General features: G+C 37.7%; 1 protein-coding gene and 1 long non-coding RNA gene across 4 annotated transcripts in view; one reads left to right on the top strand and one right to left on the bottom strand.

Moving 5' to 3' along the window:
- Window positions 1-22,852, top strand: part of LOC140520517 (uncharacterized) — a 48,688-nt gene that overhangs the window by 13,261 nt on the left and 12,575 nt on the right. The window contains exons 2-4 of one of the 3 annotated variants that reach the window (XR_011972546.1): window positions 18,330-18,405; window positions 18,883-19,061; window positions 20,373-20,468. This is a non-coding gene — a long non-coding RNA (uncharacterized lncRNA). Of the gene's footprint in view, window positions 1-18,329; window positions 18,406-18,882; window positions 20,469-22,852 lie in introns of all 3 variants that reach the window. The other 2 variants (XR_011972544.1, XR_011972545.1) reach the window with 2 other exon arrangements.
- ISM1 (isthmin 1) overlaps window positions 20,889-22,852 on the bottom strand; it is a 98,370-nt gene continuing 96,406 nt past the window's right edge. Inside the window, exon 6 of the mRNA XM_072634472.1 lies at window positions 20,889-22,633. Within this exon, the coding sequence (XP_072490573.1) occupies window positions 22,116-22,633 (518 nt within the window). The 3' untranslated portion in view covers window positions 20,889-22,115. The remainder of the gene's footprint in view (window positions 22,634-22,852) is intronic.

Below are 22,852 nucleotides of genomic sequence, written 5' to 3'. Positions count from 1 at the left end.
GAAACTGGACTTTTTTCTCCTTGAGGGGAAAAGTGTGACAAGAGGATGAACTGATTCTTCATGTAATAGAGCAATTACAATGTTGGGTAAAATTTACTGGAAAATTCTGCAGTCTGCCTTTATAAAGCACTCTGCCATCTACCTTGTCAACAGTCAGTAAAAAAGCATTTATTAAGCATCTACGGTGTGTCTGGCACTGTTCTACATGCTGGGGATACAATGATAGACAGAAGACTTTCTAGGCACTCAAAGTCTAACGGAGGAGACTACATGCAAATAACAATAAAAACTAGGTATACAGAGGATAAGTTGGATATAATCAACAAAATCAAGGGCTGTTGGAGAGTTCTGTAGTTAAGAGACTTGCCCATCTCAGAGCTAGTAAGTGTTTGAAGCAGGCTTTGAATGTAGGTCCAATATCTTATCCAGTACAGGAGGCTGCCTGTCATATTGGGCTGTTAGTGAAACGTTTTATATTTTTAGTAAAAAGCTAAACAGAAAACATACTTTTGACTAGGGTGGCAACAAGATCTACTAAACTACTCCAGTTATATTCAGAAAGCATTTTTCAAACTGCCTATTATGTACAAGGCACTCTACTAGGTGCTGGTTATTCTAAAACAAAACAAAAAGCAGTATCTGCTATCAAGAGGCTTATATTTTTCTGTGGATATAACATTTATATACATCTGTACCTTCAAGATGGTTTGAAGAGGGGGAAATCACTACTAACTAGGGAGATGAGGAAAGGCTTCTACAAAGTGATGAGTAAGTTGAGTTTTGAAAAAAGTTAAACATTGGAAGAGAACAGAGAGGAGAAGGAGTCCATTTGTCACATGAGGGACAGCCTAGTGAAAAAGGACCAAAGGCTGGAGATAGAATGTCAACTTTGGGAATAGCAAATATATCAAGACCTGAGCTTATGAAGGAGAGTTATGTAAATATCAATGCCAAACTGAGGACTTTGTATTTTATCCTCAAAAAAAATAGGCCAATGAAATGTCTTGAAATAACTCTTCCTTAGGAATATTATTTTAGTTGCTGTGTGGAGGCTGAATTGGAAAGGGGATACCCATTAGGGAGTTATCACTATTCCCCAGCAAAAGGTGGATGAGAGCCTGGGCTACGATGGGGGCTTTGTAGATGGAAGAAAAGTGTCCAAGCAAAAGATTTTGTGGAGATAGATACTTTATTTTTCCTAGTTACTCAAATAGGAAAGAAAAGAGAAATGGGGCAAATATTCCAGCATTTTCAATAAATGAAAATATATGGAGCTTTTCCTACTTGCATTTATTACTGTTACAAAAAGCCATCTGTATTACCTCCATTCTTGTACCTCACATTCAGCCTTTTGACAGTCACTTAAATGAGAGTGCTTACTCCAAGGAAAAAAATCCAACACATTTGGCCTGGGCATCCTCCTTAAAAAGAGAAAAACTTCGTGCTCCTCATCCCTTTCAAGTGTCAAGAAGTTAGGTGAGCCTTAACAGAACTTTTAGGGAAAGGTCTTGGCCAGGGAAACCCCCATACTCAGACTGTGATTGTGGGGATGTCTATACATCTTTAAGACTAGTAGAGCACTCTGGACAACCCAGATGCACCATTGTTATCCACACCAAGTGGAGAGAATCTAAGGGAGACCCCTACAAGGTTGACATTTCACGGAGGATAGAACATCTAGGTGGCACAGTAGATAGAGCACTGGGCTTGGGACTAGGAAGACTCATCTTTCTATGTTTAAATCTGGCATTAGACACTTTCTAGCTGTTTGATCCTGAGCAAATCACTTAACCCTGTTTGTCTCAGTTTCCTCATCTGTAAAATGAGTTGGAGAAGGAAATGGCAAACTGTTCCAGTATTTTTGCCAAGAAAATCCCCAAATGGGGTCAGACATGACTAAAGTAACTCAACCACCAAAAGGGCAAGCATTTCTGGTTGTGATTTGCATCACTGGAAGGAATATTGACCTTGATGAGCTTATATATCTATTGGCATATTGGGATTAATAGTAGCTAATTAATAAGAACAACGATAATAGCTCACATTTACGTAGTACTTCAAGGTTGGGGGAGTATTTTACATATATTATCTCTTTTGATCCTAACAATCCGTGAAGGTATGTACTGTTATCATCAACTCCATTATACAGATGAGGAAACTGAGGCAGATGGATTAAAGTGATTTGCCCAGGATCACACAGCTAGTAAGTGTCTGAAGCTGGATTTAAGCTCAGGTCTTCCTGATTTCAGTGCTAGCATTCTCTCCATTGTACCCTCTATACTTCCCATTTATTTTCCTTTTTTTAACAAAATTTCCTCCTATAAGGTTATGCAGTTTGCCTTACAAGTTGAGGAGCCTTTTTGAGTATACTGTAGGGTACTATGTATACCTTTTCTCCCTGCAAATTTTCAGAATGGGAACTATGAGCCAAGGGAGGGAAGAAACTTCTCAACTGTGCCCCTGGGTCTTCTGCGTTCTAAGCCAGTCTCTGACGTAAGAGTCAGTCTTTATCTTTTGGGTCAGTGCTTGAGGGGCAGAGAACAATTGCAGGTACAGAAGGCATTGCAAATAAAATTAATTAGAAAATTACGGTGTTTTTGTGTAATTTGTGAATATTATCTGTTAGTACTCCTTTTCATTAGTGCCTTGAAGGCTGACAATATTTAGACTGTTATCTTTAGAGGGCAGATACATATAAGAAGGGAATATTTAGCTATGTAGAAATTTAGCTGCATAAAATGCATTTAGAAATAAAACAAGCTTTCTATTTTCATATACTTTAAATATTATGTGTGTGTGTGTGTATATGTACACACACAAATCAAACGATTCTTTTTACTGCCTAATTCTAGGAATTTTGCTCTCTGGTCAGTCTAAGACATATTTCAAAAATCATTCATAAGCTGTATGGCTAAGAATGAAGTGATTTTCTGTACTATTAATGGGCTTTTCATTTTGAAGGCAAACATGAACATCCATACAGGAGACATTTATTATTCCCAGAACTGATAGAAAATTAGCCAGGTCATAAAATCCATGACTGGTTTTGCTATTGCAGCTGGGTATCTCAAAGAAAGCCAATAATCCTGTCGCTAAAATGGTTAAGGATGATGTTGTTTTTGCTAGTCCAGGCAAGGCAATGGTCCCATGTGTTTGACTTTCCAAATCCCTACACAGAGATCTGAAAGGAAAGATCTGTATCTAAACTTTGTTCTTCTGGTGGGGTCCAAATGGAAGTTGCCATTGCTATAAATTTGTTACTGGGTGTCTTCAAGATCCTGGAAAAAGTCCCCATTCTTCTAATCCCTAACCAACCTGAAATATTGGATCAGCTTTAAAATTAATAACCAAACACTTTCTGTATTAATTTATAGCCCTGTGCAGAAAGGTACATATATAAGCCTATATGCTTAAATTCACTACAGAATTGCTTAAGAATATCTGAAATACTAGAGGCATGGTGAAAACAGTGATTCATTGACTTTTCAGCTTTTCAATTGAAAATAGATGTTTATGCAAAGAATGCTCAATTATTTGTAGCTTGAACAAGTCACTTAATTTCTCTTGGACTTGGTTTCTTCATCTGTAAAATGAATTTATTGGACTGGAGGATTTCTAAGTTCCCTTCTAGCTTTGAAAAACTTTGATCAACAAAACTCACTCTCAACAGACTGTATAAATCTCTTTATTCCAAGCAAAGATTGATATTCATGGGGGTTTGATCAGCATAGCTTAGTTTGTCATATCAACAAACTAATGAGGACAAGGTCATGAATGTAACTCCCATGTGGGCTAGTCAGTTTCAGTTTTTTCTGTAACTGTTTCCCATCTTCATATTTCATCCTCAGGAATAGTTATATTGTTTCAAATATTCTAGCAGAAGAGTAATAACAAATAGCTCATATGCACATATTTCACAGATTTGGATAGATTTTTTTATACTTTCTTGATCTATTTTACCCCACCTCCTTATCTCATATCTCTTCTCTTATTCTGGAATAAGAGGACCTTGGATCAAAACCTATCTCTGTCACATATTATCTGTGTGACCATAGGAAAGTTACTTAGCCTCTTTGGGCTTCAGTTTTCTCATATGCAAAATAAGAGGGTTGGACTAAATCTCCTCTAAGATCTCTTTCATCTCTAGATTTCTATCATGTGTGTTCATATCCTTTATGATCTTGCCTTTATGGAATATTCACCAATTGGTGGAAGTCAGGAGACCCATTGCCAAACCTGCTACGTTCTAAATCTGTTTAGGACTTGAACTTTCAGACCTTCTAGGCACCAGTCAGTCAAGAGCCTGAATATCAAATTCTTTAAATTAAATATACAATTTTGCTTAAGAAAGGTGGAACAAGAGCATATATAGGTGTCAGTATGGAGGGTACAGGAAATCATAGATTGTGATAATCCTTTCTTTCCTACCCACTTTGTTTCTAGAGATGTAATCAGCCTATTGTTACAATACTTAGTTCTTTTTTAAGTCTAGGGACAATATAATAGACCTCCAGGTGCACATGGTTCCTTCCTCTGCCACTTTTCAGAATTCATATTAAACTGAAAAATTGGGATTCAAATCACAATTGCTCAGAACCCCTAGTGAGGAAAATTTCAATAATTTAGGCATTGACTTGGCTATCTGCTTTAATTTAAATTTATATTTATCTCTAGCTAATATTTGGTCTCTTTAGTTGAGGCAAAATCCAAGTTACAAGAAACATTTGAGCAAAAAAAAGCAGAGTATGTAATAGTGTCTGTCAATAGACAGGCACTGGAAGAACAAGTTGGGAAAAGATTAGATCTTTTCTCAGAACTTCCCTTTTCTCTCTTGAAGAGATGAATACAAACCTGGTAGCTTCAGTGGATGCTTTCTGCTCTGAGTCATCTATAAAGCTGATGGCCCTCTGAGATCTCTGCCATAGTTCAGTCTTTCTATTTCTTTCTCCCTTTGCCTGTTGCCCCGGGGTCACCAGCTCTTTCCAGATCTGCTTCTTCCTCTCCACAGCCAGACATTTTGAATTCTTGATTCCAGACTAGCTTCCCGATTTTATGTAAGCCCCACAGATATGTGACCAAGTCTTTCAACTAGTCCAAACAGGTTTCCTATACAACTTTGCTCCATTTCTTCCAGTGGCTTTCAGGGACTTCTAAATTGACAAAGGCCTTTTTGCACTTAGTGCTAAAACAGGTGTTCTAAACATGGGTCTTTGGACTTATGGAGAGTGGTCTTTGGAAAAGTTCAGGGGGTCTGTGAACTTGAGCAATAAAAACATTACATTTTACTTCAGTACAATTGGTTTACTTTGTGACACACTTTATTATTTTTTGTAATGCGTTTTAAAACACTATTCTGAGAAAAGGGTCCATAGACTCCACTTCTTAAACTGTGAGTCACAGTCCCATATGGGGTTGTGTGACTGAATGTGGAGACTGAAAAGAATTTGGCAACAGTAAATGGTTTCTAAACACACAATGACCAAAAATCAATTCAAAATCAAACATGTAATGAATCTGAGGGGTTTCTGGCAGTGCTTGCCTATGTCGCATCACACAACTTCACTGAAGCCTTGGTTCTGAACATACAACATGCACAGTTTGCACTGCGCATGCTCTCACACCACACAGCACCAACCAACACTGCCATAAGCACCTCAGCTCAAATTTAAGACTAATGTTGTGAATGGCAGTGTTTTTACTGTATATTCAAAGTTTTCTGCTCTTACAGAAATATAATAGTTTAATTACAGAAAATAAAGACTTGGAATATTTTCCTATTGTCATTCCTCAGCATATAAGTATCAAATTAATATATCTTTGGATTGTATTATGTTCGAATGTTGATTTTTAAAATTGCTGTTATCTCCCTCTTTTACAGAAACATAAATGTTTAATTGCAGCAAGTACAAACAAAAGCCCTTTAATAATATTTCTCCACTATCACTGTTCCATGTGTGTGTAAGTGTGAGCATCCGATTTTTAAAATTAAGCACAAATGTAACTTCATAAAGTAAAGCTAGTGTTTATTTGAGAAATTATTAGCAATGTTTATATTTTAAGACAACAATTTTTTTTGGTTATGGATAAGTGGCTAAATTTAGACAGAAGAGGTAAAAATACTGATGACAATGCAACAGAGTCTTAAACTGACAAGAAAAAGAAATTATGTTGAATCATCTTTGCAATGTGGATTTGCTTCTAATAATGTTGATGATGGGGGGAAACCTCTTTGCTTAATTTATAATGAAGTCTTGGCTGAGGAAAGCATGAAACCAGCCAAACTAAAACTACATCTTAATACCAAAGGAATATTTTGAACAACTTTTTAAATCTTCAAATAGAGAAAAACAGTATTTTCAGAAATTTATTAGTGTCAACAAAAAGTATTTACTTACATTTTATAAAACTTCTTATTTAATTGCAAAAACTAAAAATCCCTATGCTATAAGAGAAGATCTTGCATTCCCTGCTGCTATTAAATTGTCAGAAATAGTTGATGGGAAAATGTATGGGGACAAAATTTATAAAATTCCTTTATCGAATGATACTGTTTCCAAAAGAATTTTTGAAATTAGTAATGAAAATTCCAGCAGCTTAACACCAGGCTTAAGGGAAGACCAAAGTTTGCAATTCACCTAGATGAAACAACTGATATTTCTAACATGGCACCGTTGTTACTTTATGTAAGATATGCTTATGAAGGAAGTATCATGAGGCATTATTGTTTTGTCACCCTTTGGAAGGGTACACAAGAGGGAAAGATATATATATATATATATATATATATATACATATATATGTATATGCATATACATATATATATATCATAAAGTCAATGAATTTTTCACAAATGGAGGTTTGCAGTGGAAAAATTGCATTGGGGTTTGTACAGACTGTGCTGGAGCAATGATGGATGAGAATGTTGAATTTGTAGCTAAAGTGAAAACTGGTGTCAATGAATTTATCACTTTTACTCACTGCATGATCCATTGGGAGGCATTCATAGCCAAAAAAAAAATGACCAGAGTTAGATATTGTACTTTATGATATTATTAAAAATCATTAACTTCCTTAAAAGGCATGCCTGTAATAGTCACTTGCTTTCAAACCCTTTGGAAAGACATGGACTGCAAATACAAAAGGTTATTATTACATGCAGAGGCAAGGTGGCTCTCCAGAGGGCAAAGTTTATTAAAATTGAAAGACGAGGTTGTTATATTTTTGACCGAGCTGAAATCCAATTTTGTTCATTTTTTTCATAATGGCTTTCAAAACTATGGCATTTAACAGATAATCTCTTTATAGATGTGTTTTTCTTTTTTAATGTTTATTTATTTATTTTTAGTTTTCAACATTCATTTCCACAAAATTTTGAGTTCCAAATTTTGTCCCCATCTTTTCCTTCCCACCACCCTAAAATGCCAAGCATTCTGATTACCCCTTCCACCAATCTGCCCTCTCTTCTAACACCCCTCCCTTCCCTTATCCCTATCTTCCTAAAACTTTGAGTTCCAACTTCTCTTCCTTCCTCTCTCCCCACTCATTCCGAAGGCAATCAACTCAATAGAGGCTATATATATATGTACTTTTGCAAATGATTTCTATAATAGTCATGTTGTGTAAGACTAGCTATATTTTCCTCCATTCTATCCTGCCCCCCATTTCTTCTGTTCTCTCTTTTGACCTTTTCCCTCCTCAGAGTGCTGACTTCTAATTGCTCCCTTCTCCCATTTGCTCACCCTTCCATCATTCCCCCAACACTGCTTATCCCCTTTCCCCTACTTTCCTATAGTGTAAGACAGGTTTTCATACCAAATTTAGTGTGCATGTTATTCCTTCCTTGAACCAAATGTGATGAGAGTAAGCTTCACTTTTTCCCTCTTACTTCCTTCCTTTTCTCCTCCATTGAAAAAACTTTTCCTTGCCTCTATTAAGAGATATAATTTGCCCCATTCCATTTCTCCCTTTCTCCTCCCAATGTATTCTTCTCTCACCCCTTAATTTTATTGTTTTAGATATCATCCTTTCCTATTCAACTCACCCTGTGCTCCCTGTCTATACACATTTTATATATATATATATATATATATATATATATATATATATATATATATATATATATATATATATATATATATATATATATATTTGGGTGTGTGAGTGTGTGTAATCCTTCCAACTACCTAAATACTGAGAAAAGTTTCAAGAGTTACAAGTATTATCTTTCCATGTAGGAATGTAAATAGTTCAACTTTAGTAAGTCCCTTATAATTTCTCTTTCCTGTTTATCTTTTCATGCTTCTCTTGATTCTTGTGTTTGAAAGTCAAATTTTCTTTTCAGTTCTAGTCTTTTCCTCAAGAATGCTTGAAAGTCCTCTATTTCATTGAATGACCATTTCCCCCCCCTAAAGTATTATATTCAGTTTTGCTGGATAGGTGATTCTTGGTTTTAATCCTAGTTCCTTTAATTTCTAGAATATCATATTCGAAGCCCTTCAGTCCCTTAATGTAGAAGCTGCTGGATCTTGTGTTATCCTGATTGTATTTCTACAACACTCAAATTGTTTCTTTCTAGCTGCTTGCAATATTTTCTCCTTGACCTGGGAAGTCCAGAATTTGGCTACAATATTCTTAGGAGTTTCTCTTTTTTGTATCTCTTTCAGGAGGTGATCAGTGAATTCTTTCAATATTTATTTTACCCTCTGGTTCCAGAATATCAGGGCAGTTTTCCTTGATAATTTCATGAAGGATGATGTCTAGGCTCTTTTTTGATCATGACTTTCAGGCAGTCCCATAATTTTTAAATTGTTTCTCCTGGATCTATTTTCCAGGTCAGTTGTTTTTCCAATAAGATATTTCACATTATCTTCCATTTTTTTCATTCTTTTGTTTTGTTTGTTTTGTAATTTCTTGGTTTCTCATAAAGTCATTAGCTTCCATCTACTCCATTCTAATTTTTAAAGAACTATTTTCTTCAGTGAGTTTTTGAACCTCTTTTTCCATTTGACTAATTCTGATTTTTAAAGTCTTCTTCTTTTTGGGTTTTTGGATCTCTTTTGCCAATTGAGTTAACCTGTTTTTAAAGATATTATTTTCTTCAGCAGTTTTTGGGTCTCCTTTAGCAAGTTGTTGACTCACTTTTCATGATTTTCTTGCATTTCTCTCATTTCTCTTCACAATTTTTCCTCCACCTATCTTACTTGATTTGCAAAGTCATTTTTGAGCTCTTCCATAGCCTGAGACCATTGCATATTTATTTGGGAGGCCTCTGATGGTAAGCATTGTTATTCCTTATCCAAAAGGATGGAAGGAAATACCTGTTCACCAAGAAAGTAACCTTCTATAATCTTATTTTTTTCCTCTTTTTTGGGCATTTTCTCAGCTAGTTATTTGACTTTTGAGGCCTTTGTCAAGAGGAGAGTATACTCTGGAGACCTGTAAGTTGTCCATTCCTCCAAGGTGGTCCAATCAAGGGAGAGAAGTTTACTCCTCTCCTGGCCTGTGCACTGGTCTGGGAGCAACAAAAAACTTTTCTGCCCAGGATCTGCAAGTAGTAGAATTCCCACTCCATAACTACCTCCAGTTCTGTGGTGCCAGCACTCCTCGTCACGCCCCACAGAGAGATTCAGATCAACTGCTCAATTCCCCCAGTCTCTTTAGGCAGAGGACAGGGCATTTGCTCAGGGCTTAGGCTCAAGTCAGCTGCTCAGTTCATCCAGGGGCTTTAGGCTGAGGGCTCCCCAAATGGATGCTGCTGCTGCCACTGCTGCCTGGGGCCAGACCTAGGAGAGGACCCTGCTCCCTTGTCACTGAGATGAAAAAGGTTTTTCACTGACCTTTGAAACTGCCTTAGGCATTTGTGGGTTGAGGAATCTGAGAATTGCTGCTGCTGCTGCTGGAGATTCTGCCCTGAGGCCTATTCTGGTCCTGTCCCTGCCCAGTGGCCAAGGCTGGGCTGGGTTCCACTCCACACCCTGTGGGATGGACCCTTCCTGTTGGCCCTCCAGGCTACCTTAGGCTGGAAATCTCTTTCACTCTGTTGTTCTGTGGCTTCTGCTGCTCTAGAATTTGTTGAGGGTCATTTTTTACAGGTATTTTATGGACTGTGGGGGAAGAGCTAGAGTATATGAGTCTTTCTACTCTGCCATCTTGGCTCCACCCTCTTGTCAGATAATTTCAAAAAATTCAATGATTTAAACATGTCACTTCAAGGAAAAAATGAAACACTTTATATTAAAAGATCAAATTAAAAGTTTTACTAAAAAAGTAACATATGGAAGAATACAGTGGAGAATGGTTTTGAAGAAAGGTTTACAGCTACAGTTGATTTTATAACTGAAAATAACATTCCCCAAAATTTAATTGTAAGAGTTACAATTGATTATCTGAAGTGTCTGGAGACACAGTTTCAGAAGTACTTACCTCTAAATTTTGATTCTAAACAACTAAGTTGGGTTCATAAACCATACTCAATTGAAATAAAAAACGTCAGTCATTTGCCATTAAAAGCTCAAGAAGAATTTGCCAAGTTATCAAGTGATACAGATTTAAAACTTGAGTTTCCTAAAAAATCATTACATGAATTTTGGCTGGGGATTAGGACAGAATTTTTGACAATTTCTGAAATGACCTAAACACACTTTTGCCTTTTTTGTACTACATATTTATGCAAAGCAGTGTTCTCAGCATTGACAGTTATAAAATCAAAATATCAATCAACTCTGGAAAACACTGAAGATGCTCTATGTCCTATAGTATCAAATATCCCACCAAAATTTAATTCTTAAACAAAACAAAGGAGCAAACCATCTCATTAGTAGGCTAATATGCTTTCATCTTTAATAAATTGTAAAATTACACACACACACACACACACACACACACACATATATACCAAAGAATTATTTTTTAAAAATTTCTTTATGATTTATTATCAGTAAATATTTGATTTGCAGACCTACTTTATAAACCTATATACCCAGGGACATGTAAAAATTTCTTGGGCAAAAAGGAGTGGTGATTGAAAAAAAGTTTAAGAAGACCTGCCCTAGACTGCCAAAGGAGTCCATGACATAAAAAAAGGTTAAGAACCTCTGGCCCAACGTCTTTGATTAATTAGTTGATTCATTCAATCAGTAGGGTATTCTCAAACCAATATGTAGTATGTATGAGGCATGCAGATTCGATTGATAGACTTAATTGACCCTCCATGACTTTCACCCTTACAAAGCTAATTATCAGGCACATAGGGGCACATAGTGTAGTAACATACAAATATATCCAAAATGCTTCATAGGTTATGAGAATAGACTTACCAGTAACCTTAAAAAATATGAAATGCAGCTATTTCTGAAAACATGGTTTGTGTGCTTAAATGATTTTATGTTGACATGAGAAAATTAGGAGAGAGAGAGAGAGAGAGAGAGAGAGAGAGAGAGAGGAGTCAGGGTGGGGAGAGTGACTTTTGGTCACCTTTGCCTGCTAAAGGAATCATCTGTTCCTTGCTCCTCAATCCTCCAAAATACCAAAAAGCAAAGTTCAAAAGTTTCTGTTCTCCTGATCAACCAGAGAATAAAATGAGAGCAAAGCCAAGAGACTTTTATTCTTATGATCAACCAGGATAACTTGACAGGAGTTGAGTGGCACAGTGGACAGAGCTTTGGACTTGGAGTCAAGAAAACCTAAGTTTACATTCTGCCTCAGGCACTTAACTAGCTTTGTGATTCTGGGCAAGTTACTTAACTTCTCTGCACCTCAGTTTCCTCATTTGTAAAATAAGGTGTTTGGACTTCATTGCCTCTAGGATCCCTTCTGGCTCTAAATCTATGATACCGTTAAATATGACCTACTTCTACTTCCACTTATGCTCTTCCTCATTAAGATCTAAGACTATTTTACTCTGACCTCTGAAAATTGGAAGCAAATTCTTACCATATACACCCTAAATTTTGTTGGATCTAGAGGTCCCTTTTCCAAGGAAGATGTCAGTTTTGAGTGAAAGAGATTCTGTCATTCATAATAGAAAGCACTTCAATCCATGAGCATTAGGAACTATTCTTTCCTGGTACCTGTTGTCTTAGATAGAGTCAATTGAGGGAGACTGGGTTATTTTTGTCTCATTTCAAATAGCTGGGAAATAATTTGGTCTCTACTGTTGATCACAGTATTGTCCAGGATGATTGAGCCGGCAGTCCTGAGATCCAGTCCTACCTCTTTCACTGACAAAGCGACTGACATTGGTCAAACAATGACAACTTTTTGGGTCTCAGTTTTCTTATGTGTAAAATGAAAGGAGTAGACCAGATTACTTCCCAGGTTCTGTTAGGTTCTTAAAAGCTTTTTCTTAACTATATGCCTATCTAGTAGTTAGAAATTCCCAATATTTTACTTCAATAATTTTAAACATTTCAAATTGCAAGGGTATCTAATTTAATTTGCCTGATACTTTGGGTCTAGGAAAAGTGAAGTGTCAATGGTTTCCCTTAACTTGGTCAACATCCAAGATTTGAATAAAATTCCTTCAGCTTGGCTAATTGTCCCATCAGAGCTCATAATAAGGGGTAAATGGAAGCATCTTTCATTCCTTCAGCTACATAATTTTAGAACGGGGGTGGGTGGGACTGTGGCTGAATAGTGCTGTGTTTACTGGGGAATTTAGAAAATTGCAGGCTCAATACAAATCAACAGTATAATTGGCAGTGAAAAATACTATGCAATACTAAATGGCATTAAGAGACGCATACGTGTCTAGGGCTCGATGGTAGTTCTGCTATATTCTCTCTTGATCAAGTTACAATGGTTTTGGCCGTCATATTACAGTCAAGCTAGTGTTTCCAGTAAAGACCAAGCATGGTCATGAAGGACCTGGAAACTGTACTATATGAGAAGTTGTTGAAGGAACTGAGGATACTTAACCTAAAGAAGTGAAGATTGGGGGGGACAGGAATATTTGACAGACTGTCGTATGAAAGAGGGATTCAATGTGTTCAACTCAGACTGAATGCATAGATCTAGGAGTAATTAAATCAACAAACATTTATTAAGTCCTGCTGTATACAAGGTATACATGTAGAAGTTACAGAGGGATATCTCTAGTCAATGAAAGGAACAGCTCTCTGTCAGAGCTATCCACAAGGAGATATAACTTCCTCATAAAGTAGTGAATATTCCATCATAGAGGGCTTCAAGTGGAAACTGGGTGATTTGTCAGAGATGTTGTAGACTGGGCTCCTATTCAGGAGTTCAGTTACGGGTTGTAAATTTTTTCAGATTACAGAACTGCTTAGAAATTTGGTGGTCTATGACCAGAATAGAAACATGCTCAGAATTACAATGGTCATCCTTTTAGTGTGACAAATTTAATATAGGCATTTTTCTCCAGGAATGAATATACTTTCTGACTTTTACTTCCTTGGAAAAAATGAGAAGAATCTGGGGGTTCTTAGTGAAGGAAGCAGTATGGTATTAGAGAAAGAGCCCTAGCTCTAGGGTCAAAGGACCCGGATTCAAGGCTTGCCTCTGACAGTTCTACCTGTGGGACATTGGGCAAGTCACATACCCTCCCCAGGCCCCGTCCCTGTTCTGTAAAAATGAGGAGGTTAGACAAATGGACTCTTAAGATCTTTCCAATTCTAGAAAAATAAAGAGCCATTGGGCTTCTTTGTTTGTCCTAAGCATCACTGATGGATTAGATTGTTTCCAAAATTCTATGAGGTTATACAGAAATTCCTGATATTTCGCTGGGGGAAGAGCAAAATCATTCTTGTACTCTTGATTACTCAGAGATGAATTATAGTTAGTGGACTGTCTAGACCCATTTTATTTCTCCCATTTCTTTCTATCTGCCTGTACATTGACTACTTTGCTTCTACGGGATAACCAAGAGGGTGAGTAAGGAATAGGATAAGAGGCAAAAACTCTATTCAGTTATTATAATTGTGCTGATGGGGCAGCTAGGTGACAAAATTGATAGAGTAGCAGACCTGGAGTTAGGAAGGTTCATCTTCATGAGTTCAAATTTGGCCCCAGACTTACTAGCTGTGTGACCCTGAGCAAGTCACTTTAGTCACTTAGCCTCAGTCTCCTTATCTGAAAAATGTGCTGGAGAAAGAAATGGCAAACCACTCCAGTATATTTGCCAAGAAAACCCTAAATGAGGTCATGAAGAGTCAGACATGACTGAAAGGATTGAACAACAACAACAAATTATGTGAATACTGTACTTAGAAACTATTCTTGTAAATGCTTTGATAAACAGGGAGACAGAAGGTAAGTCATTAGCCAAAAGGAAGTTCAGAAATTATCTGTAAACCTTAGTAATGTGTCTCATTGTTTCATGAAACTGAGAGTTGATTGTTATCTTTCATAAAAAACAACTCCAGCACATTTGAATCTCAGAGCTTCTACTTGTGATTTAAAATTTGAAGCTTCTTTTCATACATATAGTCAACAGAAATAAAATATTGTCCCCCAATGGCAATAAATATTTTTAATTTGTATATTGTATTGACATAAATGTAGGCTGCTCTCAAATACAGACTGCATCTCTAAAACGAGATCGGAGAATCTCAGCATTGGAGTGGATCTCAGAGGCCATCTTGTCCTACCTGTAAGTCTGTGGGAATTACCTTTGCAACAAGTGGTCATCCTTGATTAAAAGACCCACTCCTTCAAGAGGCAGCATTAGAAGTTAGACCATTTTTCATTTTATTGAACTTAAATCTGTCTCTTTGCAACTTCCCCTGTTGCTCCTGGTTTTTCCATCTTGGGTCACTTAGAACAAGGTTAAGCCCTCTTCACATGACAGTTCTTCATATCTTCATATATCAAAGGATAACTTTCATGTCCCAAGCTAGTTAAATCTTCTCTACAAGTTAAATATTCCTAGGTCTTCAACAAGTTTTCATATGGCACATATTCTAATCCTCTCACCATCCTGGTCATCCTCTTCTGAACCTGTTTCTCTTTATCAATTTGACTGTGTTGAATTGTTTCAGTCATGTCCAATTTATCATGACCCCATTAGAGGTTTTCTTGGCAGAGACCTTGGCATGACTTGTCATTTTCTTCTCCAGTTCATTTTACAGATGAGGAAACTGAGGTCAATAGGGTTAAGTAACTTGCCCAGGGTCATACAGCTAGCAAGTGTCTGAGGTCATATTTTGAACTCGTAAAGATGAATCTTCCTAAGCCCAGCACTCTATCCACTTCACTACCTAGCTACCCCATTCTTGATCAATATTCCTCCTAAAACATCATGTCCAAAACTGAACATGAAACTCTAGAAGCTGTTTGACCAGTCAAGACTACAGTGTAACCATCACCTCTCTCCTTCTAGACTTTGAAAGGAAAGAAATATATATGGGTATATACTGGGGGAAAAATACGGATTATAGGAAGGATATTTTTATTCCTACTTTACAGATCAGACCCAGATGACTGTATTTCAAGAGAATTGGAATAGGCAGGAGGAGTGTGAACCTTGCTTACCTTTCATCTTCTTGAGCCCCTGCTTCCATTGTCGCTATTTTACCTCACCCACTTTGGTTGATACTTCCTTACTGGGTACTCAAATTAATATGGCATCTTTAATAATGGAGACAAGGATTAGGAAAGTGGAAAGAACCTGGTTCTGAGGCAAGAACAAATCATCCCAGTCTTCTCTCCAGTAATGGTTAGACACTATGTATTTTGAGCTATGTTTCTGGTACTCCCTCTCCCATCCTCAATAGAACAGGGTCAAAGTTTTAGCTACGGTTCATGTAAGGGGGTGAGGGAGGAGATTGATTCTATCCCCATTAAATTCCCCTATCCTTCAAATCATTAAGAAAATCTTAATCCCATACCATTTAATGGTCACAGTCAGAGAAGGTGAGGTAACTGACTTGATACTCATAGAGAAAACTAGCCAGATTATGGAGTACAATTAGACATGAGGTTGGTACAGTTTTAAGTGTTTGACTTCAATAGACTTACCACAGCTGGGAAATAATCCTGAGGGCTTTGTGAGATGTAGAACTTCTGTGAGATATTCTCACTTCTTGAACCTTATTTCAGAATTTGGAATGTTTCCTTATTTCACCACAAATTTATTGGTATTAGAAATTTCTGCTTGAGTCAGCTTATATCAGCATTCTTGAGATGTGACTGTTAAATTTTTCATGTGGGCATTTATAGCTTGGAAATGGGCAAACACCACAAATCAGAGCTTGACTTAATGTTTTGTTGATTGTCTAGACTTGAAAAAGTGATGGAGAAAATGCTAATGCAGTTTAAGCTTTAAAATGTGTCCTGTGTACCTCTTAATTTTTTTTTCTAAGGGCTAGTTGTTGAATTTTTACCAGCATGTTGCTGCTTCTAAGAGACCAGAAACTGTATGAGGATTTTGGCAACTAATAGAATTTGGCATCAAATAGAAACTGTATGAAGATTTAAACTAATGATAATACAGTTCTGTACCCCAGACTTCTTCCTTTGAATATTTTCAGTGGTGGCAATTCTTACTCTCTGTGGAGGCTTTTTAAGTTTTGGAAAGAACCAAAGTAATTCACAACCAAATTTGTCAAATACTATGTGTGATTAAGATGGCTTGTATGGTAGGTTCCTGTAGAATGGGTACTAGATTCATAGGAAGAGGACATGGGCTCAAATCAGACTCTACTGAAGACTACTTGTGTGAACTTGAAAAAGGAACAGAATTAGCCTGTCCAGGTCTCACTTTCCTCATCTGTGAAATGAGAGGGGTTAACGAAGGTATTCATCTCTAAATCCTTGGATCCCCATCTTTATGGGCTTTCCAGTCTAACTCAGCCTTTTAATGTCTCTTCAGACTGAGCCACTAGAGGGCGAGTGGTATCTCTGTTTCTCATGATAGGGCCCTTAACATTTTGGTGAGACTGACCCTTTGGGGGATCCCAGGCCTTCTAAAGGTATTCTCCCCTGGAGTTGCGAAAGAGCTAAATGTGACATCAGAAATGTTCAGGATTGATTAATAAGTAACATTTTAAGTTATAGGCTACCACAGTCTTTATGCCATGGCTTATAATAATAACATGTGCAAAGTGTCCGTATATATATTTCATATGGAATTCACAACAACCCTATGAGTTAAGTAGCATAGGTCTTTTTGAAGGGTCCATACTTGTGATCTCATGAATGCTAGGGAATTTCAAGTGAAGAAATTCAACATATCCCAAACTGAAAGAACTCATTACCTTTGAGGTATCTTCCTAATCATCCAGGCTCTGAACCTAGGGGTCACCCTTAACTCTTCACTCTCATTCCCTATATTTGGCTGCCAAGACCTGTTGATTTTACCTCCGGACATCTCTTGCATACAGTCCCTTCTTTCTTTTGATGCTGAAATTACCCCAGTGTGGACCCTCATCCTCTCTGCCTGAACTATTGCAGTAGTGGGCTAGTTGGTCTTCCTGCATCAGATTTCTCCTGGGTCCAATCCATTTTCCACTCAGCTGCCAGTGATTTTCCCAAAGCACAGATCTATGTCACCTCCCTTATTCAATTAAATCCATTGGCTCCATAGCACCTCTAGGATCAAATAGAAAAGTCTTTTTTCATGACCTTCCTCCTTCCCCTTCCTCCTCCCCACTATTTTTCCAATATTCTTACACCCTCTCCCCCAGCTCCATCTCTACTCTGCAACACAGTGACACTGGCTTCCTTGCTTTTCCTTGAACAAGACACTCCATCCGCTGACTCGAGAGAGAATTTTCATTCTCTCCCCTGTGCCTGAAACTCTCTCCCTTCTCATCTCTGCCTTCTTAATTCCTTGGCTTCATTCAAGTCTCAGCTAAAATTCTACTTTCAATAGGAAGTTTTCTCCAGTCCCCTTAATTCTAATGCTTTCCCTCTGTCAATTAATTTCGTATTTATCATCTTGTCTGTCTATAATTATTTGCATTTTGTTTCCCCCATGATACTTTTGCTTTTCTTTGTCTCCCTAGCACTTAGCACAGTGCCAGATACTTCCTAAAAGCTTATTGACTGACTGCCTTCTCTTAGGGCAGATTAATACCTATTTTGCAATTTATAGTCTTAGAGGGTTGCCTGGAACTCGGAGAAGTTCAGTGATTTGCCTAGGGTCACAGAATCAGGATGGAACTAAGGAAAACCTGAAGCCTGGTCTTCCTGGTTGTGAGGCCAGTTCTCTATGCATTCAATTATGCTTCCTTCTGGGAAGTAAATGCAGGTTCTGCCCTTATAGAATGCCTTTCCTCTTTGCTCAGTACAAAGATAAATGTTCCACCTAGGAAGCTTCCAATAGCTGACTTACTACAGATCAGTGACTATTTCCCTCTTTTTTCTTACAGGACTGTTTTGAACAGGAACTCAATTAATAAGTCACAAAACCCCTTGTGACTATTTCAGAACCAGTGTTTGTTGCAGGTTGGTATAGATCAGAGATAAATAACCTTTTAGAAGTGAGGTACTAAGATGGTGAGAGGAACTGAAGGGTTTTTCCAATGGGCAAAGAGCTACTTTATTAATAATTTTAATTATTTTGTTGACCCAATTAGAAATCTGTTTGGGATAACTTATATTGCTTTTAAAATGTAAATTTTAATAATGAAGGGTCAAACCAATCAGCCATGTATTTACACATTCACATTAATCAGAAAAACTGGTTTGCATTTCTCCAAGGAACTCCCTGAAATCAGGCTATGAGATAATGGAAGTTCTCAATAGAGCAGGAAGGAACTGGATGGATGATTTGGAAACGGGGAACAAGGAGTACACAAAGAATCGTGCTGAACAGTTTCCATTTTGCAGTTTTTACTCACTCTGCCTTGCCTCTGGCAAAGGCTGCTATTTCCTAGCATAGGTTTATGGACTCACTCATCTCTCTTGTCTTTGGGTTTTCAGAAGGTTGAAGGAAAAGGACCTAATGCTGCAATCTATCTGGAGTGCTTACATTTACAAGCAAGGAGGGAGTCTGGGGATTTTATGAAATAGATCTGTGCTCTCCCCTACGTCTTGTAACTACAGGAAGCTGCTGAATGGACAAAGTCATGGGCAGTGGAATGATTAGAATTTCTGAACAGGTGAAGAGCCCTTCTGGTGGGTTTATGGGAAGGGCAGTTAAAGAGAAAGACAAAGGGGAATGATATTATGGTGCTAAAGGGTAGACAAGTTTGACATTATAGTAATTAGCATTCATATAGTGCTTAAGGTTAGCAAAGTGTTTTACATAGATTATCTCATTTGGTTCTCATAACAGCTCAGAAAGGCAGGGGCCATTATTATTGTCTTTTTCAGATGAAGAAACTGAGATAGACACACATTAAGTTATTTTCCCAGGGTCACATAACCAGTAGTGCCTGCTTCTGGATTTGAATTTAGGACTTCCTAACTCTACATCTAGAGCTCTATCTACTGTAACAACTAGCTGTTTTTAATTTGTAAGCTGACTATAGAAACTACCTTTGGTTTCGGAGGAGCAGTCCAGGTAGATACATAGATAGATATACACATTCACATGAGGAGCTCTGTTTGTGTGTGCGTATGTGTACACACCTGTATATGTTGAGGTGAGGTTATGGGAGTAGTGAGGAAGTTATGGCACACTAATATAACTCATCATCCCACCCATTTTTCCATTAGGACTAATCTCCAAAACTTTATTTAAGGATGACAAGCAGTTTTGTCTCCTACCTAATAATTACTGCCGTCCAAGATTTCTTTAACTGTGAAAAAGGACACACTCTACAATTGCGGAGAAGTCTTAAATAGAGATCACTCTGTGTGAGGTAGTACAATGAATTAAATTCTCATTAAAATAGCAATGACTGATAATACTCCCTTCTGAGGGTGGCTAACTGGCCCACTGTCCTTGGAATCAGAAAGACTTATCTTCATGAGTTGAGATCTAGCCTCAGATACTCACTATATGACCTTGGGCAAGTCACTTCACCTGGTTTGCCTCAGTTTCCTCACTGGTGAAATGAGCTGGAGAAGGAAATGGCAAAACACCTGAGTATCTTTGCCAAGATTACCCCATGTGGGCTCGCGAAGAGTTGGACATGACTAAAACAACTGGACAAAAGGGGAGGTAGGAAAGAATGAAAGGCCATGTGCTTTGGGGAAGAAAGACCACACCAGAGAGGAGGAAATAGAAGGGGAAAGATCAGAGCATTAATGATTCTAGACAGAGGAAAGAGCACTGGATTGAGAATCAGAAGTTCTGGGTTCAAGTTCCAAGATCTTTTACTGAAATCTCTGTGTGACATAGACAAGTAACCTAATCCCAGCTCTGTCATTTATGATCTGGCAAGTCACTTGAAAATGAGTTTTGGACTAGATAGCTTCTAGTATGCCTTCCAGCTCTCAATCTATGATTCTGTGATCAATAAAAGGGCCTGCTGTTTCCAGCTTTGATTGATTCATCAAATTCTTCTGTGAAATGCCTTTAAGTTCCAGCAAAGGACTCTGAAGAGATAACTTAAGCTCTAGTAAGTACTTTCTTCACGAGAAGGCAGGTAACACACATATTATTAGCCCCATCTGAATAGGCTCTCAGAAGCTAAATGATTTTTCCATTTGTCACACATTTTAGTCGTGTCTGATTCTTTGTGACCCTATTTGAGGTTTTCTTGGCAGAAATACTAGAGTGGTTTGCCATTTCCTTTTCCAGCTCACTTTACAGATGAGGAATTGAGGCAAACAGAGTTATGGTCAATGTCTAAGGCCAGATTTGAACTGGAGGAAGATGAGTCTTCCTAACTTTAGACCTAGCATTCTATCCACTCCACCATCTAGCTGCCCTGACAAATGGCAGAGCAGGAACTCCGATTTGAGTCATATTACTCTTCTTTTACTATACCAACCCACCTTTCAAGAGATACTAAATAATGTTATAAAAGATGCAGGCATATATACTATGATGATTTTATTTATAGATTCTCTTTTTCTGGAGTTTTGCAAGTAAAATATTCCCTACCAAGCAGTCCTTTACTTGCACCAAATCCCACCCTACAGAAGCAGAATGTATTAAAATTGCCTGATGCATGAGATGCAACAACTTAATAAATACTTTACAAAAATAATGCAGTTTTTTCTTAAAACATTACAAACAATTTAGGTTCCCCAACCCTGAGCCCTTCTTTAAACAACAACATTTCCTGGCAAACTGCAAACTGAGAGGATATGAGGGTGGGGGGGGGAGGAAAAAGGTGAGGTGATATAAAAACAGAACAGTGAGTTTTATTTTCTATTCATTTTGTTCTCTCAAAAAAGTGCTATTTCTTCTGAATGCTCAACATTACTGTGATTTCCAGCCCCTGCTAAGGCATGGACGAGAATTCAAAGTTTTGGTGCCTTTATGGCTTTTCCTAGAATCATCCAAGTAAACAAATATTGACCTTACACTCCAGAGGCTTTTGATGGCATCGAAAGAACTGGGCCCCAGATTTGCCACGAAACGCCAAACTCAGCATTAATTTGAAACAAGGGGCCTATGGAAACCTGAACCTCCAGAAGGTGCCTTAGGACTAAATAATATTTGGTTTGAGGTTGTTTTTCTTTTTCATTTTTGGCATTTATGTTTGGTTTTTTTTAAGTCATTAATATTCCCTTTCTCTTCTACTTCCCCAGGACAATTCCTTTCTCTATTCTAAGAGATGTGACTAAATATTTTTTATGAATATAGCTCCAGAGAAAAGGTTATGCTTGTCACATTCATATTAAATAAGTTATATATAAAAAGTGTCTATAATGTTTAAAACTTTTAGCCTCTCTTCCCCCTCTCCCTCCCTATACTCTGAAATACTGGGTCAAAGCATGAATTTAATCACACCAACTACTTATTCCTGTTTATTTTCCTGGCTTTTTTTCCCCTTTCCACATAGGTTTGATCACCATATACATTATTTTTTGTATGCATACAGGGGTGTGTATGACTTCATATAAAAATTCCCATGGCTCTATGCATACCCATACTGTAACTTACGGAAAATACACATGTATTATATACAAATATACATATATACTATAAAAAGAAGATTAACCCATTTCAAACAGATCAGTGCAGAAAATTTGTGTCACAGGTGCTAGGTATATAATTATTACCTTCCCCCTCAAAGCTGAATAGCCCTGCCCTATTAATATTCCCTAGCTTCCTGGAACTGCTTGAAATAGTCTTCATCAGAAGGGTTTTCTGTACATTTTTGACCATTGTTTGGAGGCCGGGCTTCGTTATACCTGCTCCAGTCTCCCTTGCAAATTATCCAAGGCAAAATGTCTACTTTGTAATGGAGCTCTGCAGAGAACTCGATGCTAATCAGGTTTGGAGTTCCAGCGCCTTTTCCCCTGGTAATGAGTTGCATATTGTCATCATAACAGCAGTGCTGGGCTGCCAGTGTTGTGCTTTCCAAGGAGAGCATGGATCTGATGCAATATCGGGCTGTAGGCTTATAGATGTCCAGCTTCTCCTTTGGTCCACTTGCATCCTTCCAGCGGAAGTCTTTCCGCTTATTACGGTCAAAGATCTCTGCTGTGCTGTAGGCGACTTCAGTTGGGTAGGAGCAAGGGCAGCTAGGAAGGTCATTGATGACTTTGTGCATATATTTCTTTAAAAATTCACTCTTGCAGCTCATCCATCTCTCACAACTGTCCGTGTCTGAAAACAACCAAAGAAAAATCATCGGATCACATGCAGAACCACAATGACATATTACATACAGTCAAGATGTTAGATGAATTAGGAACCAAGAACAGCCATGAATAGCTCTCCTATAACAAATGAAAAAAAACCTATAATTGGCCATTCTTATGCACATCAAAGGATGTTTGGAAAATTCCTCTCTATTACAATGCCTTATTTAATTGGCTTTCCAAG

The sequence above is a fragment of the Notamacropus eugenii genome, chromosome 1, assembly GCF_028372415.1.
Source record: "Notamacropus eugenii isolate mMacEug1 chromosome 1, mMacEug1.pri_v2, whole genome shotgun sequence".
NCBI lineage: Eukaryota > Metazoa > Chordata > Mammalia > Diprotodontia > Macropodidae > Notamacropus > Notamacropus eugenii.
This window is presented reverse-complemented; position numbering and strand designations above follow the sequence as displayed.